This window comes from Rhinopithecus roxellana, chromosome 22, assembly GCF_007565055.1.
Source record: "Rhinopithecus roxellana isolate Shanxi Qingling chromosome 22, ASM756505v1, whole genome shotgun sequence".
Taxonomy (NCBI): Eukaryota; Metazoa; Chordata; class Mammalia; order Primates; family Cercopithecidae; genus Rhinopithecus; species Rhinopithecus roxellana.
In genome coordinates this window covers 8932115-8950178 of record NC_044570.1, presented here as the reverse complement: position 1 = coordinate 8950178, position 18064 = coordinate 8932115, and the positions used below count along the sequence as shown (strand labels likewise).

The window sequence follows — 18064 nt, the reverse complement described above, 5'->3', positions numbered from 1 at the left end:
CTCATATCCAATCCAATTGGCAAAGAGGGTCATAATGTTAGTATAATGTGTAAGCTAAGCTTGGTAGATGGGAAGCCCTCCTCAGCAAGAAGAGCCAGAGAACAGAAGTACAACCTTCAGATAGAAAGCCATTAGCTTGAGTGCTACATACGTAAAAGCTTTCAGCTCTACTTTAGGAAATTAAAAGGGAAGACCTATTCCCATCCTTGCAATGCTCTCAGCTCACATCAGCTGCTGACGCTTTATATGTTCCACCTACATGGCAGTCGCTCTGTTTCAGAATATTCTTTCATTCATCTGTTTTATCTCAATGCTGTTAAGCCAACAATTTCTCTTTTCATTTTGTGCATACTTAATATTTTCCATTGAGATATCTACCTGGGCCATCCAAATTATGCATAGTTAGTCACTCTTATTTCTAGTAGTACTCTGCTTAAATTGCATGTTGCATGGCAGCCTGGCATTAGAGGCTGAAGCCTGAGCTAAGTGAAGAGGAGATTATCTAGGCAAGGAAAAGGTTGGTAGAGAAGATAAATAATTGGTAACTATAGGATTAATCAAGTAAATATATTAAAGAATAATACTCAGCCAGGTTCCTCACTCCTGGAGACAAAACTTTCATATAAGGAAAGAAAAAAGAAACAAAAAGAAGCCTGTGGAACTGGACTAAAATTGGAGGTACTGACGTGATGTCATTCATAGATAGATAGATAGATAGATCGATAGACAGATAGATAGATAGACCGACCGATAAGCCTAGCTTTATTGTGCTCTGCTTCACCATGCTTTGCAGATACTGTGCTTTATACAAATTGAAGGCTTATGGTAATCCTGCATCCAGCAAGTCTATCAGCACTATGTTTTCCATAGTATGTGGTCATTTTGTGTCTTGTGTCACATTTTGGTAATTCTCATAGTATTTCAAAGTTTTTCATTATTATCGTTATCTGTTAAGTGATCTGTAACCAGCAGTCTTTGATGTTCCTATTGTATTTGTTTCGGGGCACAAGATACTGCACCAGTATATCACAGCAAACTTAATGCTGTGTGCACTCTGACTGCTCCACCAATTGATCTTTCCCTATCTCTCCTTCCTTGGGTCCCCCTATCCCTGATATACAATAATGTTTAAATTAGGCCATTAATAACCCTACAATGTTCTAAGTGTTCTAGTGAAAGGAAGAGTCACACATCTCTCACTTTAAATCAAAAACTAGTGATTACGCTGAGTAAGAAAGGCATGCCAAAAGCTGAAACAGGCCGAGAGCTGGATCTCTTTTTTTTTTTTTTTTTTTTTTTTTTTGAGGCGGAGTCTCGCTCTGTCGCCCGGACTGGAGTGCAGTGGCCAGATCTCAGCTCACTGCAAGCTCCGCCTCCCGGGTTCACGCCATTCTCCTGCCTCAGCCTCCCGAGTAGCTGGGACTACAGGCGCCCGCCACCTCGCCCGGCTAGTTTTTGTATTTTTAGTAGAGACGGGGTTTCACCGTGTTAGTCAGGATGGTCTCGATCTCCTGACCTCGTGATCCGCCCGTCTCGGCCTCCCAAAGTGCTGGGATTATAGGCTTGAGTCACCGCGCCCGGCCAAGAGCTGGATCTCTTACACCCGTTAGCCAGGCTGTGAATGCAAAGGAAAAGTTCTTGAAAAAAAATGAAGTGTTGCTCCACTACACACAGGAAAGATTAGAAAATGAAACAGCCTTATTGAAAAGAAGAAAGCTTTAGCTGTTTGGATAGATCAATAACAGCCACGCCGTCCATTAAGCCAAAGCCTAAACCAGAGTGAAGCTCTTACTTTCCCCAATCCTACAAAGGCTGAGAGAAAAGAAAGCTGCAGAAGAAAAGCTCAAAACTAGCAGAGGTTAGTTCATGAGCTTTAAGGGAGGAAGCAATGTCTAAAACATGAAAGTACAAGTTGAAGCACCAAGTGCTGACACTGAAGCTATACCAAGTTACCTAGAATAGGGAGCTAAGATAATTGACAATGGTGTCTACAGTAAATGGATTTTCAGTACAAATAAAACAGCCTTGTAGTAGAAGAGGACTCCAACCAGACCTTTCTTAGCTGTAGAGGAGAGGTTAATGCCTGGCTTCCAGGCTTTATAAAACAGGCTTACTCTGTTGTTACAGGCTTATGTCACAGGTGAATTTAATTTGAAGTCAATTATTTATTTACCATTCCTGAAAATCCTAGGGTCCTTAAGAATTATGCAAAATCTCCTTCATCTCTGGCCTACAAGCAAAATAGCAAAGCCTGGATGACAGCACATCTGTTTACAGGATGGCCTATTGAATAGTATAAGCCCACTGTTGAGATCTATCATGCAGAAAAAAAGGTTTTTTTGAAAGTATTACTGCTGACTGACAATGCATCTGGCTACCCAGGAGCTCTGAAGGAGATGTACAAGAAAATGAATGGTGTTTTCATTGCTTGCCGACACAAGGTCCATTATGCAGCCCATGGAGTAATTGTGTTTCACCTTATCAGTTAGGAATAGCTTGGTATGGTAGCTTACACCCATAATCCCAGAGCTTTGGTAGGCCAAGGCAGGCAGATCACTTGAGGCCAGGAACTTAAGACCCAGCCTGGTCAAAACAGTGAAACCCCATTCCTAACTAACAATACAATAAGCTGCACGTGGCGGCACTCACCTGTAATCCCAGCCACTCAGGAGGCTAAGGCAGGACAATCGCTTGAACCTGAAAGGCGGAGGTTGCAGTGAGCCAAGAGGGTACCACTGCAATCCATCCTAGGTGACATAGTAAAACAGTCTCAAAAAAAAAAAAAGTATTACATTTTGTATGACTATAGCTGCCACAGATAGTGATTCCCTGTTGAATCTGGGCAAAGTACATTGAAAGCCTTCTGGAAAGGAATTTCCCTTCTCGATGCCACTAAGAACATTCACGATTCATGGGAAGAGGTCAATATAACCACATTACCAGGAGTTTGGAAGAAGTTGAATGACTCTGAGACTTCAGTGGGCGAGGGAACTACAGACACAAGTGGAATAGCAAGATAACTAGAATTAGAAGGGAAGCCTGAAGATGTGACTGAATTGCTGTAATCTCACAATAAAACTTTAACAGAGATGAACTTGCTTCATACAGCTGAGCAAACAAAGTGGTTTCTTGAGATGAAATCTACTCCTGGAAAAGATATTGTTATGAATACTGTTGAGATGACAACAAAGGATTTAGAATATTACAATATATCAGCTTAGTTGATAAAGCAGGAGCAGAGTTTGAGAGGACTGACTCAAGTTTTGAAATAAGTTTTACTTGGGGTCAGATGCTATCAAATACTATGCCAAGCTACAGGGAAATCTATCCAGAAAGGACAGCCAATAGCAGAAAAATTCACTGTTGTCTCCTTTTAAGAAATCACCACAGATGTCCCCAGCTTCAGCAAGTATCACCCTGATCAGTTAACAGCAGTTCATGTTGAAGCAAGACCCTTCACTGGCAAAAAGTCACAATTTGCTGAAGGCTCAGTTGATTGTTACTATTTTTTAACAAAAAGTATTTTACAGACTACAGTATAGTGTAAAATAACTTTTATGTGCACAAGGAAACAAAGAAACTTCTTCGACTTGATTTATTTAGAGGTACACTTTATTGTAGTGGTCTGGTAACGGGAACCACAGTATCTCCAAGGCACATCTATAGACATATATCTATGGTAGATTTTATTTATACGTTAAGAGAGCCCATATTTTATCTTCTATATAACATTTTACACTAAAACAATCAGTGATCAGGTAAATGGCCAATTTGGTTTTGGAGCTGGAAAATTGGTGCATTTGTAGGCCAAGAAATACAAGCCATTTAATGACAGTAAGTTAAAATCAGATGCTATTTATACAAAAACAGCAATTTCTCACAGCTACAGAAACTACTCTTTCAACTAACAAGATCTATTGATTCCTTGGTACACACAATAAACAAAAAAATCAAAATAAAACTAGCATTCCAAGGCATTTCATCATTAGATTTCAGAACTAAAGAGTTAAAAACAAAGCTTCTAGAGAGAAAGTTAAGACACAACAGGCTCAGTCCTCCCAGCAACCAATATTGCTATGAAACTGCCAATGTTCTACTTTAAACTCTATGTTCAACCTACTCCAAGTAAAAAAATAGAAAACAACAAAACAACCAAATAATAAACTATTGCATGTGGGAGAGTTTAGCTGTTCATAAAAGTAATGTCCTAACAAAAAAATCTTAACTTCCATGTATCAATTTTTAGGAGGGTGTGCTTCAGCAACATGAAGACTGACTCAAGAAAGATGTAAGACCAAGGAGAACAAAAAGACCACCAAAGGAAAAGCTATATGCTTAAGTTCCAGAATGATAGCTGTGTCAAAGAGAACAGAGCACAAGGGAGCAGGAAGATGAAATGCTCCAAGAAAACATGATATAACACATTTGACCACATGAACAACTGTTTTAGGAAGTTACTGGAAGGAATATGAGAAAATATAGTAATTAACACCAAGAAAACCAATCAAATGATAAGGGCAATATTAAAATCTAGTATAATTAGGTGTGAGTAACTTAGGAGATTGTAGTATTTTCAAATTGTCTTAAAAATGTGAACAACGCAGATAGATTTAAACAAAAACTGTGACATGACTAGAGACGAAGGATAGAGTAACGTGTAAGAAATACATTTTCACAAGTCAATATTTAATATCGAAAACCTGACACACAAAAATAGCAAGGGCATAGTGCTTAGAAAAAAACTGGTATATCCAGAAATGAAAGTTAAACTTTGTAAGACCTAGTGATCCACGCCAAGATGGCTGAATAGGAACAGCTCCAGCCTCCAACTCCCAACATGAGCGACACAGAAGATGGGGGATTTCTGCATTTCCAACTGAGGTACCAGGTTCATCTCACTGAAGAGTGTTGGATAGTGGGTGCAGCCCAAGGAGTGAGAGCCAAAGCAGGGTGAGGCAGTGCCTCACCCAGGAAGCGCAATGGGGAAGGGAATTCCCCTTCTAAGCCAAGGGAAACAGTGACACACAGCACCTGGAAAATCAGGTCACTCCCACCCTAACACTGTGCTTTACCAAGGGTCTTAGCAAACAGCACACCAGAAGATCATATCCCACACCTGGCTGGGAGGGTCTCACACCCATGGAGCCTCACTCATTGCTAGCACAGCAGTTTGAGACCTAACCTCAAGGCGGCAGCGAGGCTGGGTGAGGGGCACCCACCATTGCTGAGGCTTGAGTAGGTAAACAAAGCGGCCAGGAAGCTTGAATTGGGTGAAGCCCACTGCAGCTCAAGGAGGCCTGCCTGCCTCTGTAGACTCCACCTCTGGGGACAGGGCATAGCCAAACAAAGGGCAGCAGAAACCTCTGCAGATGTAAATGTCCCTGTCTGACAGCTTTGAAGAGAGTAGTGGTTCTCCCAGCACGGAGTTTGAGATTTGAGAACGGACAGACTGTCTGCTCAAGTGGGTCCCTGAACCCCGTGTAGCCTAACTGGGAGATATCCTGCACTAGAGGCAGACTGACACTTCACACCTCACAGGCTGGGTACACCTATTAAACAAAGCTTCCAGAGGAACAATCAGACAGCAACATTTGCTGTTCAGCAATATTCACTCTTCTGCAGCATCCGCTGCTGATCCTCAGGCAAACAGGGTCTGGAGTGGACCACGAGTAAACGCCAACAGACCTGCAGCTGAGGGTCCTGACTGTTAGAAGGAAAACTAACAAATAGAAAGGACATCCACACCAAAACCCCATCAGTACGTCACCATCATCAAAGACCAAAGACAGATAAAACCACCAAGATGGGGAAAAGGCAGTACAGAAAAGCTGGAAAATCAAAAAATCAGAGCACATCTGGCCCTCCAAAGGAACACAGCTCCTCACCAGCAATGGAACAAAGCTGGACAGAGAATGATTTTGATGAGCTGACAGAAGACTTTAGACGATCAAACGTCTCTGAGCTAAAGGAGGAATTAAAAGCCAGAGCAAAGAAACTAAAAACCTTGAAAAAAATTTGATAAATGGCTAACTAGAATAACCAATGAAGAAAAGTCCTTAAACGACCTGACAGAGATGAAAACCATGACACGAGAACTATGTGACAAATGCATAAGTTTCAGTAACCAACTCGATCAACTGGAAGAAAGGGTAACAGTGATTGAAGATCAAATGAATGAAATGAAGCGAGAAGAGAAGTTTAGAGAAGAAAGAGTAAAAAGAAATGAATAAAGCCTCCAAGAAATATGGGACTATATGAAAAGACCAAATCTATGTCTGACTGGTGTACCTGAAAATGACAGGGAGAATGGAACCAAGTTGGAAAACACACTGCAGGAGATTATCCAGGAAAACTTTCCCAACTTAGCAAGGCAGGCCAACATTCAAATTCAGGAAATGGAACACTACAAAGATACTCCTCGAGAAAAACAACTCCAAGACACATAATTATCAGATTCAACACAGTTGAAACGAAGGAAAAAGAATGTTACAGGCAGCCAGAGAGAAAGGTTGGGTTAACTACAAACGGAAGCCCCATCAGACTAACAGTGGATCTCTCGGCAGAAACTCTACAAGCCAGAAGAGATTGGGGGCCAATATTCAACACTCTTATGGAAAGGATTTTCAACTCAGAAATTCACACCCAGCCAAACTAAGTTTCATAAGTGAAGGAGAAATACAGTCCTTTACATACAAGCAAATGCTGAGAGATTTTGTCACCACCAGGCCTGCCCTACAAGAGCTCCTAAAGGAAGCACTAAACATGGAAAGGAACAACTGGTACCAGTCACTGCAAAAACACACCAAAATGTAAAGACCATCAATGCTAGGAAGAAACTGTATCAACTAATGAGCAAAATAACCAGGAAACATCATAATGACAGGATCAAATTCACACATAACAACATTAACCTTAAATGTAAATGGGCTAAATGCTCCAATTAAAAGACACAGACAGGCAAACTGGATAAAGAGTCAAGACCCATCAATTTGCTGTATCCAGGAGTCCCATCTCATATGCACAGGCATACATAGGCTAAAAATAAAGGGATGGAGGAAGATCTATCAAGCAAAAGGAAAAAAAAAAAAAAAAAAGGCTGGGGTTGCAATCCCAGTCTCTGACAAAACAGACTTTAAACCAACAAAGATCAAAAGAGACAGAGAAGGCCATTACATAATGGTAAAGGGATCAATTCAATAAGAAGAGCTAACTTTCCTAAATACATATGCACCAAATACAGGAGCACCTAGATTCATAAAGCAAGTCCTTGGAGACTTGCAAAGAGACTTAAATTCTCACACAATAATAATGGGAGAACTTAACACTCCACTGTCAACATCAGACAGATTAATGAGACAGAAAGTTAACAAGGATATCCAGGAATTGAACTCAACTTTGCACCAAGCAGACCTAATAGACATCTACAGAACTCTCCACTCCAAATCTACAGAATACATATTCTTCTCAGTACCACATTGCACTTATTCTAAAATTGACCACATAGTTGGAAGTAAAGCACTCCTCAGCAAATGTAAAAGAACAGAAATTATAACAAACTGTCTCCCAGACCACAGTGCAATCAAACTAGAACTCAGGATTAAGAAACTCAATCAAAACCGCTCAACTACATGGAAACTGAACAACCTGCTCCTGAATGACTACTGGGCACATAACGAAATGAAGGCAGAAATAAAGATGTTCTTTGAAACCAATGAGAAAAAAGATACAACACACCAGAATCTCTGGGACACATTTAAAGCAGTGTGTAGAGGGAAATTTATAGCACTAAATGCCCACAAGAGAAAGCAGGAAAGATCTAAAATTGACACACTAACATCACAATTAAAAGAACTAGAGAAACAAGAGCAAACACATTCAAAAGCTAACAGAAGGCAAGAAATAACTTAGGTCACAGCAGAACTGAAGGAGAGACAGACACAAAAAATCCTTCAAAAAAATCAGTGAATCCAGGAGCTAGGTTTTTTAAAAGATCAACGAAATTGATAGACCACAAGACTAATAAAGAAAAGAGAGAAGAATCAAGTCCATGCAATAAAAAATGATAAAGGGGATATCACCACCAACCCCACGGAAATACAAACTACCATTGGAGAATACTATAAACACCTCTATGCAAATCAACTAGAAAACCTAGAAGAAATGGATAAATTCCTGGACACATACCCTCTCTCAAGACTAAACCAGGAAGAAGTTGAATACCTAAATAGACCAGTAACAGGTTCTGAAATTGAGGTAATAATTAATAGCCTCCCAACCAAAAAAAGTCCAGGACCAGACGGATTCACAGCCTAATTCTACCAGAGGTACAAGAATGAGCTGGTACCATTCCTTTTGAAACTATTCCAATCAATAGAAGAAGGAATCCTCCCCAACTCACTTTATGAGGCCAACATCATCCTGATATAAAAGCCTGGCAGAGATGCACAAAAGAAGTGAATTTTAGACCAATATCCCTGATGAACATCGATGCAAACATCCTCAATAAAATACTGGCAAAATGAATCCAGCACCACATCAAAAAGCTTATGCAACATGATCAAGTGGGCTTCACCCATGGCATGCAAGGCTGGTTCAACGTATGCAAATCAGCCAGGTGTGGTGGCTCAAGCCTATAATCCCAGGACTTTGGGAGGCCAAGATGGGCGGATCACGAGGTCAGGAGATTGAGACCATCCTGGCTAACACACTGAAACCCCGTCTCTACTAAAAAAAACAAAAAACTTCTGGGCAAGGTGGCGGGCGTCTGTAGTCCCAGCTACTCGGGAGGCTGAGGCAGGAGAATGGTGTAAACCCAGGAGGCGGAGCTCACAGTGAGCTGAGATCCAGCCACTGCACTCCAGCCCGGGCGACAGAGCGAGACTCCGTCTCAAAAAACAAAAAACAAAACAGAAGAAAAATATGCAAATCAATAAACGTAATCCAGCATATAAACAGAACCAAAGACAAAAACCACATGATTATCTTAACAGATGCAGAAAAGGCCTTTGACAAAATTCAACAGCTCTTCATGATAAAAAAACTCTCAATAAATTTGGTACTGACGGAATGTATCTCAAAATAGTAAGAGCTATTTATGACAAATCCATAGCCAATATCATACTGAATTGGCAAAAACTGGAAACATTCCCTTTGAAAAATGGCACAAGACAGGGATGCCCTCTCTCACCACTCCTATTCAACATAGTGTTGGATGTTCTGACTAGGGCAATCAGGTAAGACAAAGAAATAAAGGGTGTTCAATTAGGAAAAGAGGAAGTCAAATTGTCCCTGTTTGCAGATGACTTGACTGCATATTTAGAAAACCCCACTGTCTCAGCCCAAAATCTCCTTAAGCTGATAAGCAACTTCAGCAAAGTCTCAGGATACAAAATCAATGTGCAAAAGTCACTAGCATTCTTATATACCAGTAACAGACAAACAGAGAGCCAAATCATGAGTGAACTCTCATTCACAATTGCTTCAAAGAGAATAAAATACCTAGGAATCCAGCTTACAAGGGATATAAAGGACCTCTTCAAGGAGAACTACAAACCACTGCTCAGTGAAATCAAAGAGGACACCAACAAAAGGAAGAATATTCCATGCTCATGGATAGGGAAAACCAATATCGTGAAAATGGCCATACTGCCCAAGGTAATTTGTAGATTCTATGCCATCCCCATTAAGCTACCAATGAGTTTCTTCACAGAATTGGAAAAAACTACTTTAAAGTTCATATGGAACCAAAAAAGAGCCTGCATTGCCAAGACAATCCTAAGTCAAAAGAACAAAGCTGGAGGCGTCACGCTACCTGATTTCCAACTATACTGCAAGGCTACAGTAACCAAAACAGCATAGTACTGGTACCAAAACAGAGATATAGACCAATGGAAGAGAAGAGAGTCCTCAGAAATAATACCACACATCCACAGCCATCTGATCTTTGACAAACCTGAGAGAAACAAGAAATGGGGAAAGGATTCCCTATTTAATAAATGGTGCTGGGAAAATTGGCTAGCTGTAAGTAGAAAGCTGAAACTAGATCCTTTCCTTACTCCTTATACAAAAATTAATTCAAGATGGATTAGAGACTTAAATGTTAGACCTAATGCCATAAAAACCCTAGAAGAAAATCTAGGTAGTACCATTCAGGACATAGGCATGGGCAAGGACTTCATGTCTAAAACACCAAAAGCAACGGCAGCAAAAGCCAAAATTGACAAATGGGATCTAATTAAACTAAAGAGCTTCTGCACAGCAAAAGAAACTACCATCAGACTGAACAGGCAACCTACAGAATGGGAGAAAATTTTTGCAATGTACCCATTGACAAAGGGCTAATATTCAGAACCTACAAAGAACTCAAACAAATTTACAAGGAAAAACCACACAACCCTATCAAAAGTGGGCAAAGGATATGAACAGGCACTTCTCAAAAGAAGACATTTATGCAGCCAAAAGACACATGAAAAAATGCTCATCATCACTAGCCATCAGAAAAATGCAAATCAAAACCACAATGAGATACCATCTCACACCAGTTAGAACGGTGATCATAATAAAGTCAGGAAACAACAGGTGCTGGAGAGGATGTGGAGAAACAGGAACACTTTTACACTGTTGGTGGAACTGTAAACTAGTTCAATCCTTGTGGAAGGCAGTGTGGTGATTCCTCAAGGATCTAGAACCAGAAAAACCATTTCACTCAGCCATCCCATTACTGGGTATATAACCAAAGGATTATAAATCATGTTGCTATAAAAACACATGCACATGTATGTTTACTCTGGCACTATTCACAATAGCAAAGACTTGGAACCAACCCAAATATCCATCTGTGACAGACTGGATTAAGAAAATGTGGCACATACATACCATGGAATACTATGTAGCCATAAAAGAAGATGAGTTCATGTCCTTTGAGGAATATGGATGCAGCTGGAAACCATCATTCTCAGGAAACTATCGCACGAACAGAAAACCAAACACCACATGTTCTCACTCATAGGTGGGAATTGAACAATGAGAACACTTGGACACAGGAAGGGGAACATCACATACCGGGGCCTGTTGTGGAGTGGGGGAAGTGGGGAGGGATAGCGTTAGGAGATATACCTAACGTAAATGATGAGTTAATGGGTGCAGAACACCAACTTGGCACATGTATACATATATAATAAACCTGCATATTGTGCACATGTACCCTAGAACTTAAAAGTATAATAAAAAAGAAAAAAAAAAGACCTAGTATTTGACAGCACAACAGGGTGACTATAGACAACAATAATTTAATTGTATACTTTAAAATAACTAAAAGAAAGTAATTGATTGATTGTAACATGAAGTATAAATGCTTCAGGGGATGAATACCCGATTTTTCATGATGTGATTATTATACATTGCATGCCTATATGAAAACATCTCACGTACTGTAATAAATACATACAACTATGATACCCAAAAAACTTAAAAAAAAAAAAAATTTTAAAAGAAAACAACAAAAAAAGAAAGTTACTTGAGGGCTATTTGGTTTTGACAGAAGGGTGAGGTAGAAGACTGCTGTTCTTCACTGTAAGCCTTTAAAGAACCCTGACTTTCTGAAGTATTAGTTTTCTAAAAGTATTTCATGAAAATTACATGCCTCTAAGTATTTCCCCATCCATGAAAATATTTTCATCACTAATACCATGAAACACACATGATCAACATTATAGACTATTCCACAAGGTATACTGGATTTGCAAACAGAATTTGTTAAAATTTTCTTTTTCATCCGCCATGTAGTTATGAGCATTCTTTCTCTGGAGTAGGGGGATGGACCATTTTCTTACCTGGTGGCATAAGTTTCATAAGTACTCTTGCTCCATCTCTAAGAGGTGGCATATTCAGGTTGCTACCTAAGTCTGCAACTTGCCAAAGGAAAGAGATGTATCTGGGATGCATTGACATTATCTAGAATACAGAATGTATAAAATATTTATCTGCAAACTGTGCCACAAAAAGGTTTTTGTTAATGAAAATTTACTCTCTACCCTTCAAATAAGGTTTCTATTGGTCAATCACATTTTTGGATATACCATTTATACTACCCCAATTGACTATTTTCACTTTGATAAATCCATTGATTCATCATGCAAATTTAATACATTACATATTAAGCTTTCTAATATACTTTGAGTAATTTCACTGCAACAGTTTTCCTATTGTTTTGTAAACTACAGTTTCACATGGTACTCGGAAGCTGATTATACAAAAGGTACCTCACTCCCTCAGGAATTAAACTCCTAATCCAATTTTTTCAGGGACTCAAATCTCCCTAATGCTGAAGTGACTGGTATAACTGCAGGCATAATTTTTAAGAGGCTGAGGGGAAGGCTAAGAAAGGTGTAAGTTGTTCCTTTACATATGAGATATATTTCTAAGAGTCATAGATAATACATCCTATTTTTCTTTAAAACTGTCCTAAAAGACTGAAAATACAGTACCTTGCAGAGCTATATAATACTGTAAGCTATAACAGATTAATTCTACCGACATAATTTCATTATAAATTCCTACAACTAAGAAATTCACTCAGAAGTTAACAGTTGACTATACCATTGACATTTTGACCCATTTATGAATCTCTATAAATCTAAGAAGCTCCTCAGAAAAAGAACTGTTCTACACATTTCTTCATATTTTGCATAAAGAATTACTCACCACCCCAGGCAAACAACGTTCCACCTCTAGATTGGGACCATCATTGTAATGATTACAGTGGTTTCCAGGAGATGTAGTTGAGGACTCGGAAGAGCTATCAGGACTTGATGGCATGTTGGAATTTATTTGTATAAGTTTGGCTGTAATTAGCTGAAAATAATAAGTGTGTTTGGTAGCAAAGACAAGGGAAAACATTCCTAGAATTAATGGAAATTAGATACGTTGAAAGGTTAAAATACACTTTATGCTTTAATTTTAGAAAAACACTTAAAAATTACTAACATAACCATTTAATTGTATTTCCTTTAAGTTCTGTAACATCTATCTTATTCAAGGTTATTATAATCTAGATGCCAACACAGAAGTTTGTACATAATAGTTAGATGCCCAACAGACATTTACTAAATAATAAAATATAGCCTCAACATTTAAATTTCATGACTTATTTAAAAGCTGTATTTACTTACAGATTTATCTTTTAAGTTTAATTGTCCAATTAGCTTTCTGTCATCTTCAGAATCTATCAGCTCACCACCCACAAAAAGTTCAATTTTTGTATGGGCTACATTGGCTTTAATACGATTAACAATACATCGCCGTACTGAACCAACTGTGTCATTTGTATGAGACCATATATCCAACTCTTCAACCTGTCTGCTCTGGTTTGGAAACCGAACTATAAGAGACAGGTGTTTGCCACGAAATGCTCTGAAAAATAAATAAGTAAATAAAAAGAATTTTAAAAACAGAAAAAACTGCTATGATATTAAGCAGACTGCTAAAAACAACAACAACAACAACAACAACAAAAACCCTGAAAATTTAGCATTTTCTTATTAAGTCAGAAGATGACAGTTAAAACAACTTATTTTGTTTTTAGGATCTTTAGAACATGACGCTTCTTTTAAACAGTGAACAAACATCACAATCTTGGAAATGCAATAATCAAATTCTGTTGTTAGTCTTATCTCTATGGAGATTGAAAGAAAGCTTCCTACTTAGATCATAACATACCTGAGTAATGCTTCAGTTATTTTCATGCCACAAAACTCAACTCACTAAGACAATTTTCAAACACGGAATAGGAGTTTTGGCTTGAACATATAAACAAAAATGCTAAAATGCATGTTTCTGTCAAAATGTACCCCAAAATATTTATCTTGGTATAATCTTGCTTATTTTATTATCTTCTGATAGATGAGATGCAAACTAAAAAACAGCATTAAAAAATAATTTTATACTTTTTCAGTTAAAAAAGTGGAATCAGACTTTCAAAAAATGTGATTGTGCTCATTCTGTAAACTTTCCCCAAAACTGGAATTGCCATTAAATTGTTAATAAGTAACTGACTTTAGTTATACTTACATTATTTAGTTATATGATTATTCATATCACATGCCATAGAATTTGTATATAATTTGTGATTATATTAATATCTGACTATTCTATCATCTGGTTATTTTATGGTAATTAGTTTTTAAATTTAAAGAAATTTTAGCAAACACCATTTTAAAATATTCCTTCTCATACTGGCTGAATAAGCAGTTCTTAATTTTAAAGAATGTTCAAATAAAAAAATCATCCAACGCAAAGTAAGTGTGTCACACTTAATGAATAACAACTTAGAAAAATAAAGAAGACACTTCACTAATGAGTGAAATACCTTATCAAAATATAAATCAAAATAAAAACATACCTATCAAAAAAATCTACTTTTTTCAAAGTAAGATATAGTTGTTTTTAAAGGCAAGAATATTGGAATTCAGAAATGAAAACATTCCCCACTTTCCTTTTAACTTATTATTACTTTCCTAAATAACTTTCTAAGAAAATATCAAACAATTATAAATTAACACTAGTGATCCACCTCACACAAACCTGGACATAGGTAGAATCATTCTTTCCTTGTGATAATCACTGTCACATTCATTAATGTACTCTTTTAAAACAGTTAATACTCTAACCATTCGAATGGCTTCTTGTCTTGCACAATTAATACTGTTTTTGTCACCATCCAAAACACACAGTGTATCATACGACGCTTTTAAACGATCAAAGCAAGACTGAATGAAGTCTTCATGGATAACCACCTATAAATAATGGGTCAAATACAGATAATCCAAGTTGTTTACAAACTTAAAAATGAAATGTGACATCAATCTAATCAAAAGCAGTAAAATGTCAATTTAAAGGTAACTCAATCATAGTAATATTTACCCAGTAATAAAACACAAGTTTCCTCAAAAGGAAACTGATTACATGAAAACTAGCAAGTATAAACCAATTTTGTTTTTAAAAAGTGAATGTCGGCCGGGCACAGTAGCTCACGCCTGTAATCCCAGCTCTTCAGGAAGCCGAGGCAGGTGGATCACCTGAGGTCAGACGTTCAAGATCAGCCTCACCAACATGGTGAAACCCAGTCTCTATTAAAAAAATACAAAATTAGCTGGGTGTTGTGGCAGGCACCTGTTATCCCAGCTACTCGGAGGGCTGAGGCAGGAGAATCGCTTGAACTCGGGAGGCGGAGTTTCAGAGAGGTGAGATCCCACCACTGTACTCAGCAACAAGAGTGAAACTCCATCTCAAAAAAAAAAGTGAATGTCCAGTCAGGCACATGTGGCTCATGCCTGTAATCCCAACACTTTGGGAAGCCAAAGAGAGAAGATAGCATGGGCCCAGAAGTTAGTCGCTAAGTGTCTGGCAGCACAGTGAGGTCTCATCGGTAACAACAATGAAAAAAAAAATTAGCTGGGTGTGGTGGTGTGCACCTATAATTGGAGGTGGGAGGATAGCTTGAGCCTGCGAGTTCCAGGCTATAGCTGAGCTGTGGCTGCACCACTGCATTACAGCCTGGGTGACAGTGAGATCCTCTCTCAGAAAGGCAAACAAAAACAAATGCCTAGACAAAAAGCCAAACTAAGATAAAATTCTGGCCATCTCAACAGATAACGAATAATTACATTTAAAATTATTTCAATCACCTAAGGATAATTATCAAAGCAACATTCCTTTAGTTAGCATTGGGTAAGGGAGAAAAGTGGATTAAATACTGAAAAAGTATTTTTGATAAGAGTTAAAAAATTATTTTCTAGTTATTTTCAGGTTAAAAAAGATAGTACCCAACAATTCAACCCAACTGTTGTGGATCTTTTTAAGCACTTCAATTCTCACCTGATTGACTTTTAATCTTGGGCCAAGGTTTGTGTATATGTCTTTAAGAAGATCTATAGCTCTGTTAGCAATCTCGTCACTACTCAGAATCACAACCTGGTTCCAAAAATATTACAGTATTAAAACCATTCAAGATACAGTTTAATTTGGTATTTAAATTTAAATCATATCCTTAATTTTTAATACAATCTTCAATAATTTAAAGATAAGCTGATTTTGATACTCAAATAATGTCAGTGATCTTAAGAATGATCAATTAAAAATACAACTTTTCTGAATAAAAGCCGTTTGCTTAAGAATGAAAAAGACACAAATACTTGAAGTGATATTATTTAACTCCTCAACTTGGTAGTCAAGTTCTCAGGTTTTCAAGGGGTAATTCAAATACACTAAAAAGAAGGTGCGAGAAATACTATTTAACATAGAGCTATCCTGATAGCCCCAGCAATTTTTGTACATCTTTACCAATCATTTAATAAAAGTGTTTTTCTTTTTTTTTTTTTGAGACGGAGTCTAGCTCTGTCGCCCAGGCTGGAGTGCAGTGGCCAGATCTCAGCTCACTGCAAGCTCCGCCTCCCGCGTTCCCGCCATTCTCCTGCCTCAGTCTCCCAAGTAGCTGGAACTACAGGCGCCCGCCACCTCACCCAGCTAGTTTTTTGTATTTTTTTTTTAGTAGAGACGGGGTTTCAACTGTGTTAGCCAGGATGGTCTCGATCTCCTGACCTCGTGATCCGCCCGTTTCGGCTTCCCAAAGTGCTGGGATTACAGGCTTGAGCCACCGCGCCCGGCCTAAAACAGTGTTTTTCAAACTAAGTTTAGAATCTGTGCACCTTAGATTATTTCAGGAATGAAAATCTGGGGAGTTTGAAGAGAGAAAAGAAATGAATAATGGGAAACTAAGCAAAGAAATGCAAGCTTTCCTCTCTCACTTCAACTACCTGTATATAACTTTTTAATTGATAGGAGTTACTACTAGCTTCAAAACCACTGGTTTTAATGGAACACCACAGCAAACTTCTCAGTTTACATAAAGTTTGTCCACAGAATAAATAAATAATAAAACCCAAAATATAAGCTGTGACACAACAGATTAGATATTTCAAGATGGCAACAAGATATATTACACTATGAATACAGGAAAGTTAGCTTTATAAGCATGCAACATTTATTCCAGCTATTTAAATATATACAAAGTGAACAATATCAATAAAGGCACTGATTCATAATCATATCCTAGTAATAGTCTTCTGTCCATCATTCATATCAGCATTAAATATAAATAAACTTCAAGACTTATATAAAAAAGAGAGAATAAAGCATGGGAGAATAAAAAATGTAGTTAGTGTGTAGAGGGTTACTATAATTCTTTTTTCTTTTTTCTGAGATGGAGGCTCGCTCTGTGTCCAGGCTGGAGTGCAGTGGCATGATCTCTGCTCACTGCAAGCTCTGCCTCCCAGGTTCATGTTATTCTCCTGGCATCAGCCTCTCAAGTAGCTGGGACTACAGGTGCCTGCCACCATATCCGGCTAATTTTGTTTTTCTATGTTTAGCAGAGACGGGGTTTCACTGTGTTAGCCACGGTGATATCTCCTGATCTTGTGATTCCCTCGCCTTGGCCTCCCAAAGTGCTGGGATTACAGGCATGAGACACTGCGCCCAGACTACTGTAATTCTATACATCTGAAAAGTGTGGGCCGGGCGCGGTGGCTCAAGCCTGTAATCCCAGCACTCTGGGAGGCCGAGAGGGGCGGATCACGAGGTCAGGAGTTCAAGACCATCCTGGCTAACACGGTGAAACCCCGTCTCTACTAAAAATACAAAAACTAGCCGGGCGAGGTGGCGGGCGCCTGTAGTCCCAGCTACTCGGGAGGCTGAGGCAGGAGAATGGCGTAAACCCGGGAGGCGGAGCTTGCAGTGAGCTGAGATCCGGCCACTGCACTCCAGCCCCGGCGACAGAGCGAGACTCCGCCTCAAAAAAAAAAAAAAAAAAAAAAAAAAAGAAAAGTGTGACAGATTCTAAGTTAGTACAGTAGGGTGAGAAAAACACCCGTAATAAAATATAAGAAGCTGAAGAAGAGCAATTACCCTTGCACACCTAGATTTCTAGGACAAGCATCAAAACAGAATACATACATAAAATTCTCAGGTAAAATTATGACTCCTGAATTATTCTTAAAAAGTAACTTCAGGT

General features: G+C 38.5%; 1 protein-coding gene across 1 annotated transcript in view; it reads right to left on the bottom strand.

Moving 5' to 3' along the window:
- The window catches only part of USP9Y (ubiquitin specific peptidase 9 Y-linked), a 226358-nt gene that overhangs the window by 79323 nt on the left and 128971 nt on the right, over positions 1–18064 (bottom strand). Inside the window, exons 19-23 of the mRNA XM_010356752.2 lie at positions 15874–15969; positions 14581–14792; positions 13170–13410; positions 12703–12852; positions 11832–11952 (exon numbers count right to left, since the gene is read on the bottom strand). Of these exons, the coding sequence (XP_010355054.2) occupies positions 11832–11952; positions 12703–12852; positions 13170–13410; positions 14581–14792; positions 15874–15969 (820 nt within the window). The remainder of the gene's footprint in view (positions 1–11831; positions 11953–12702; positions 12853–13169; positions 13411–14580; positions 14793–15873; positions 15970–18064) is intronic.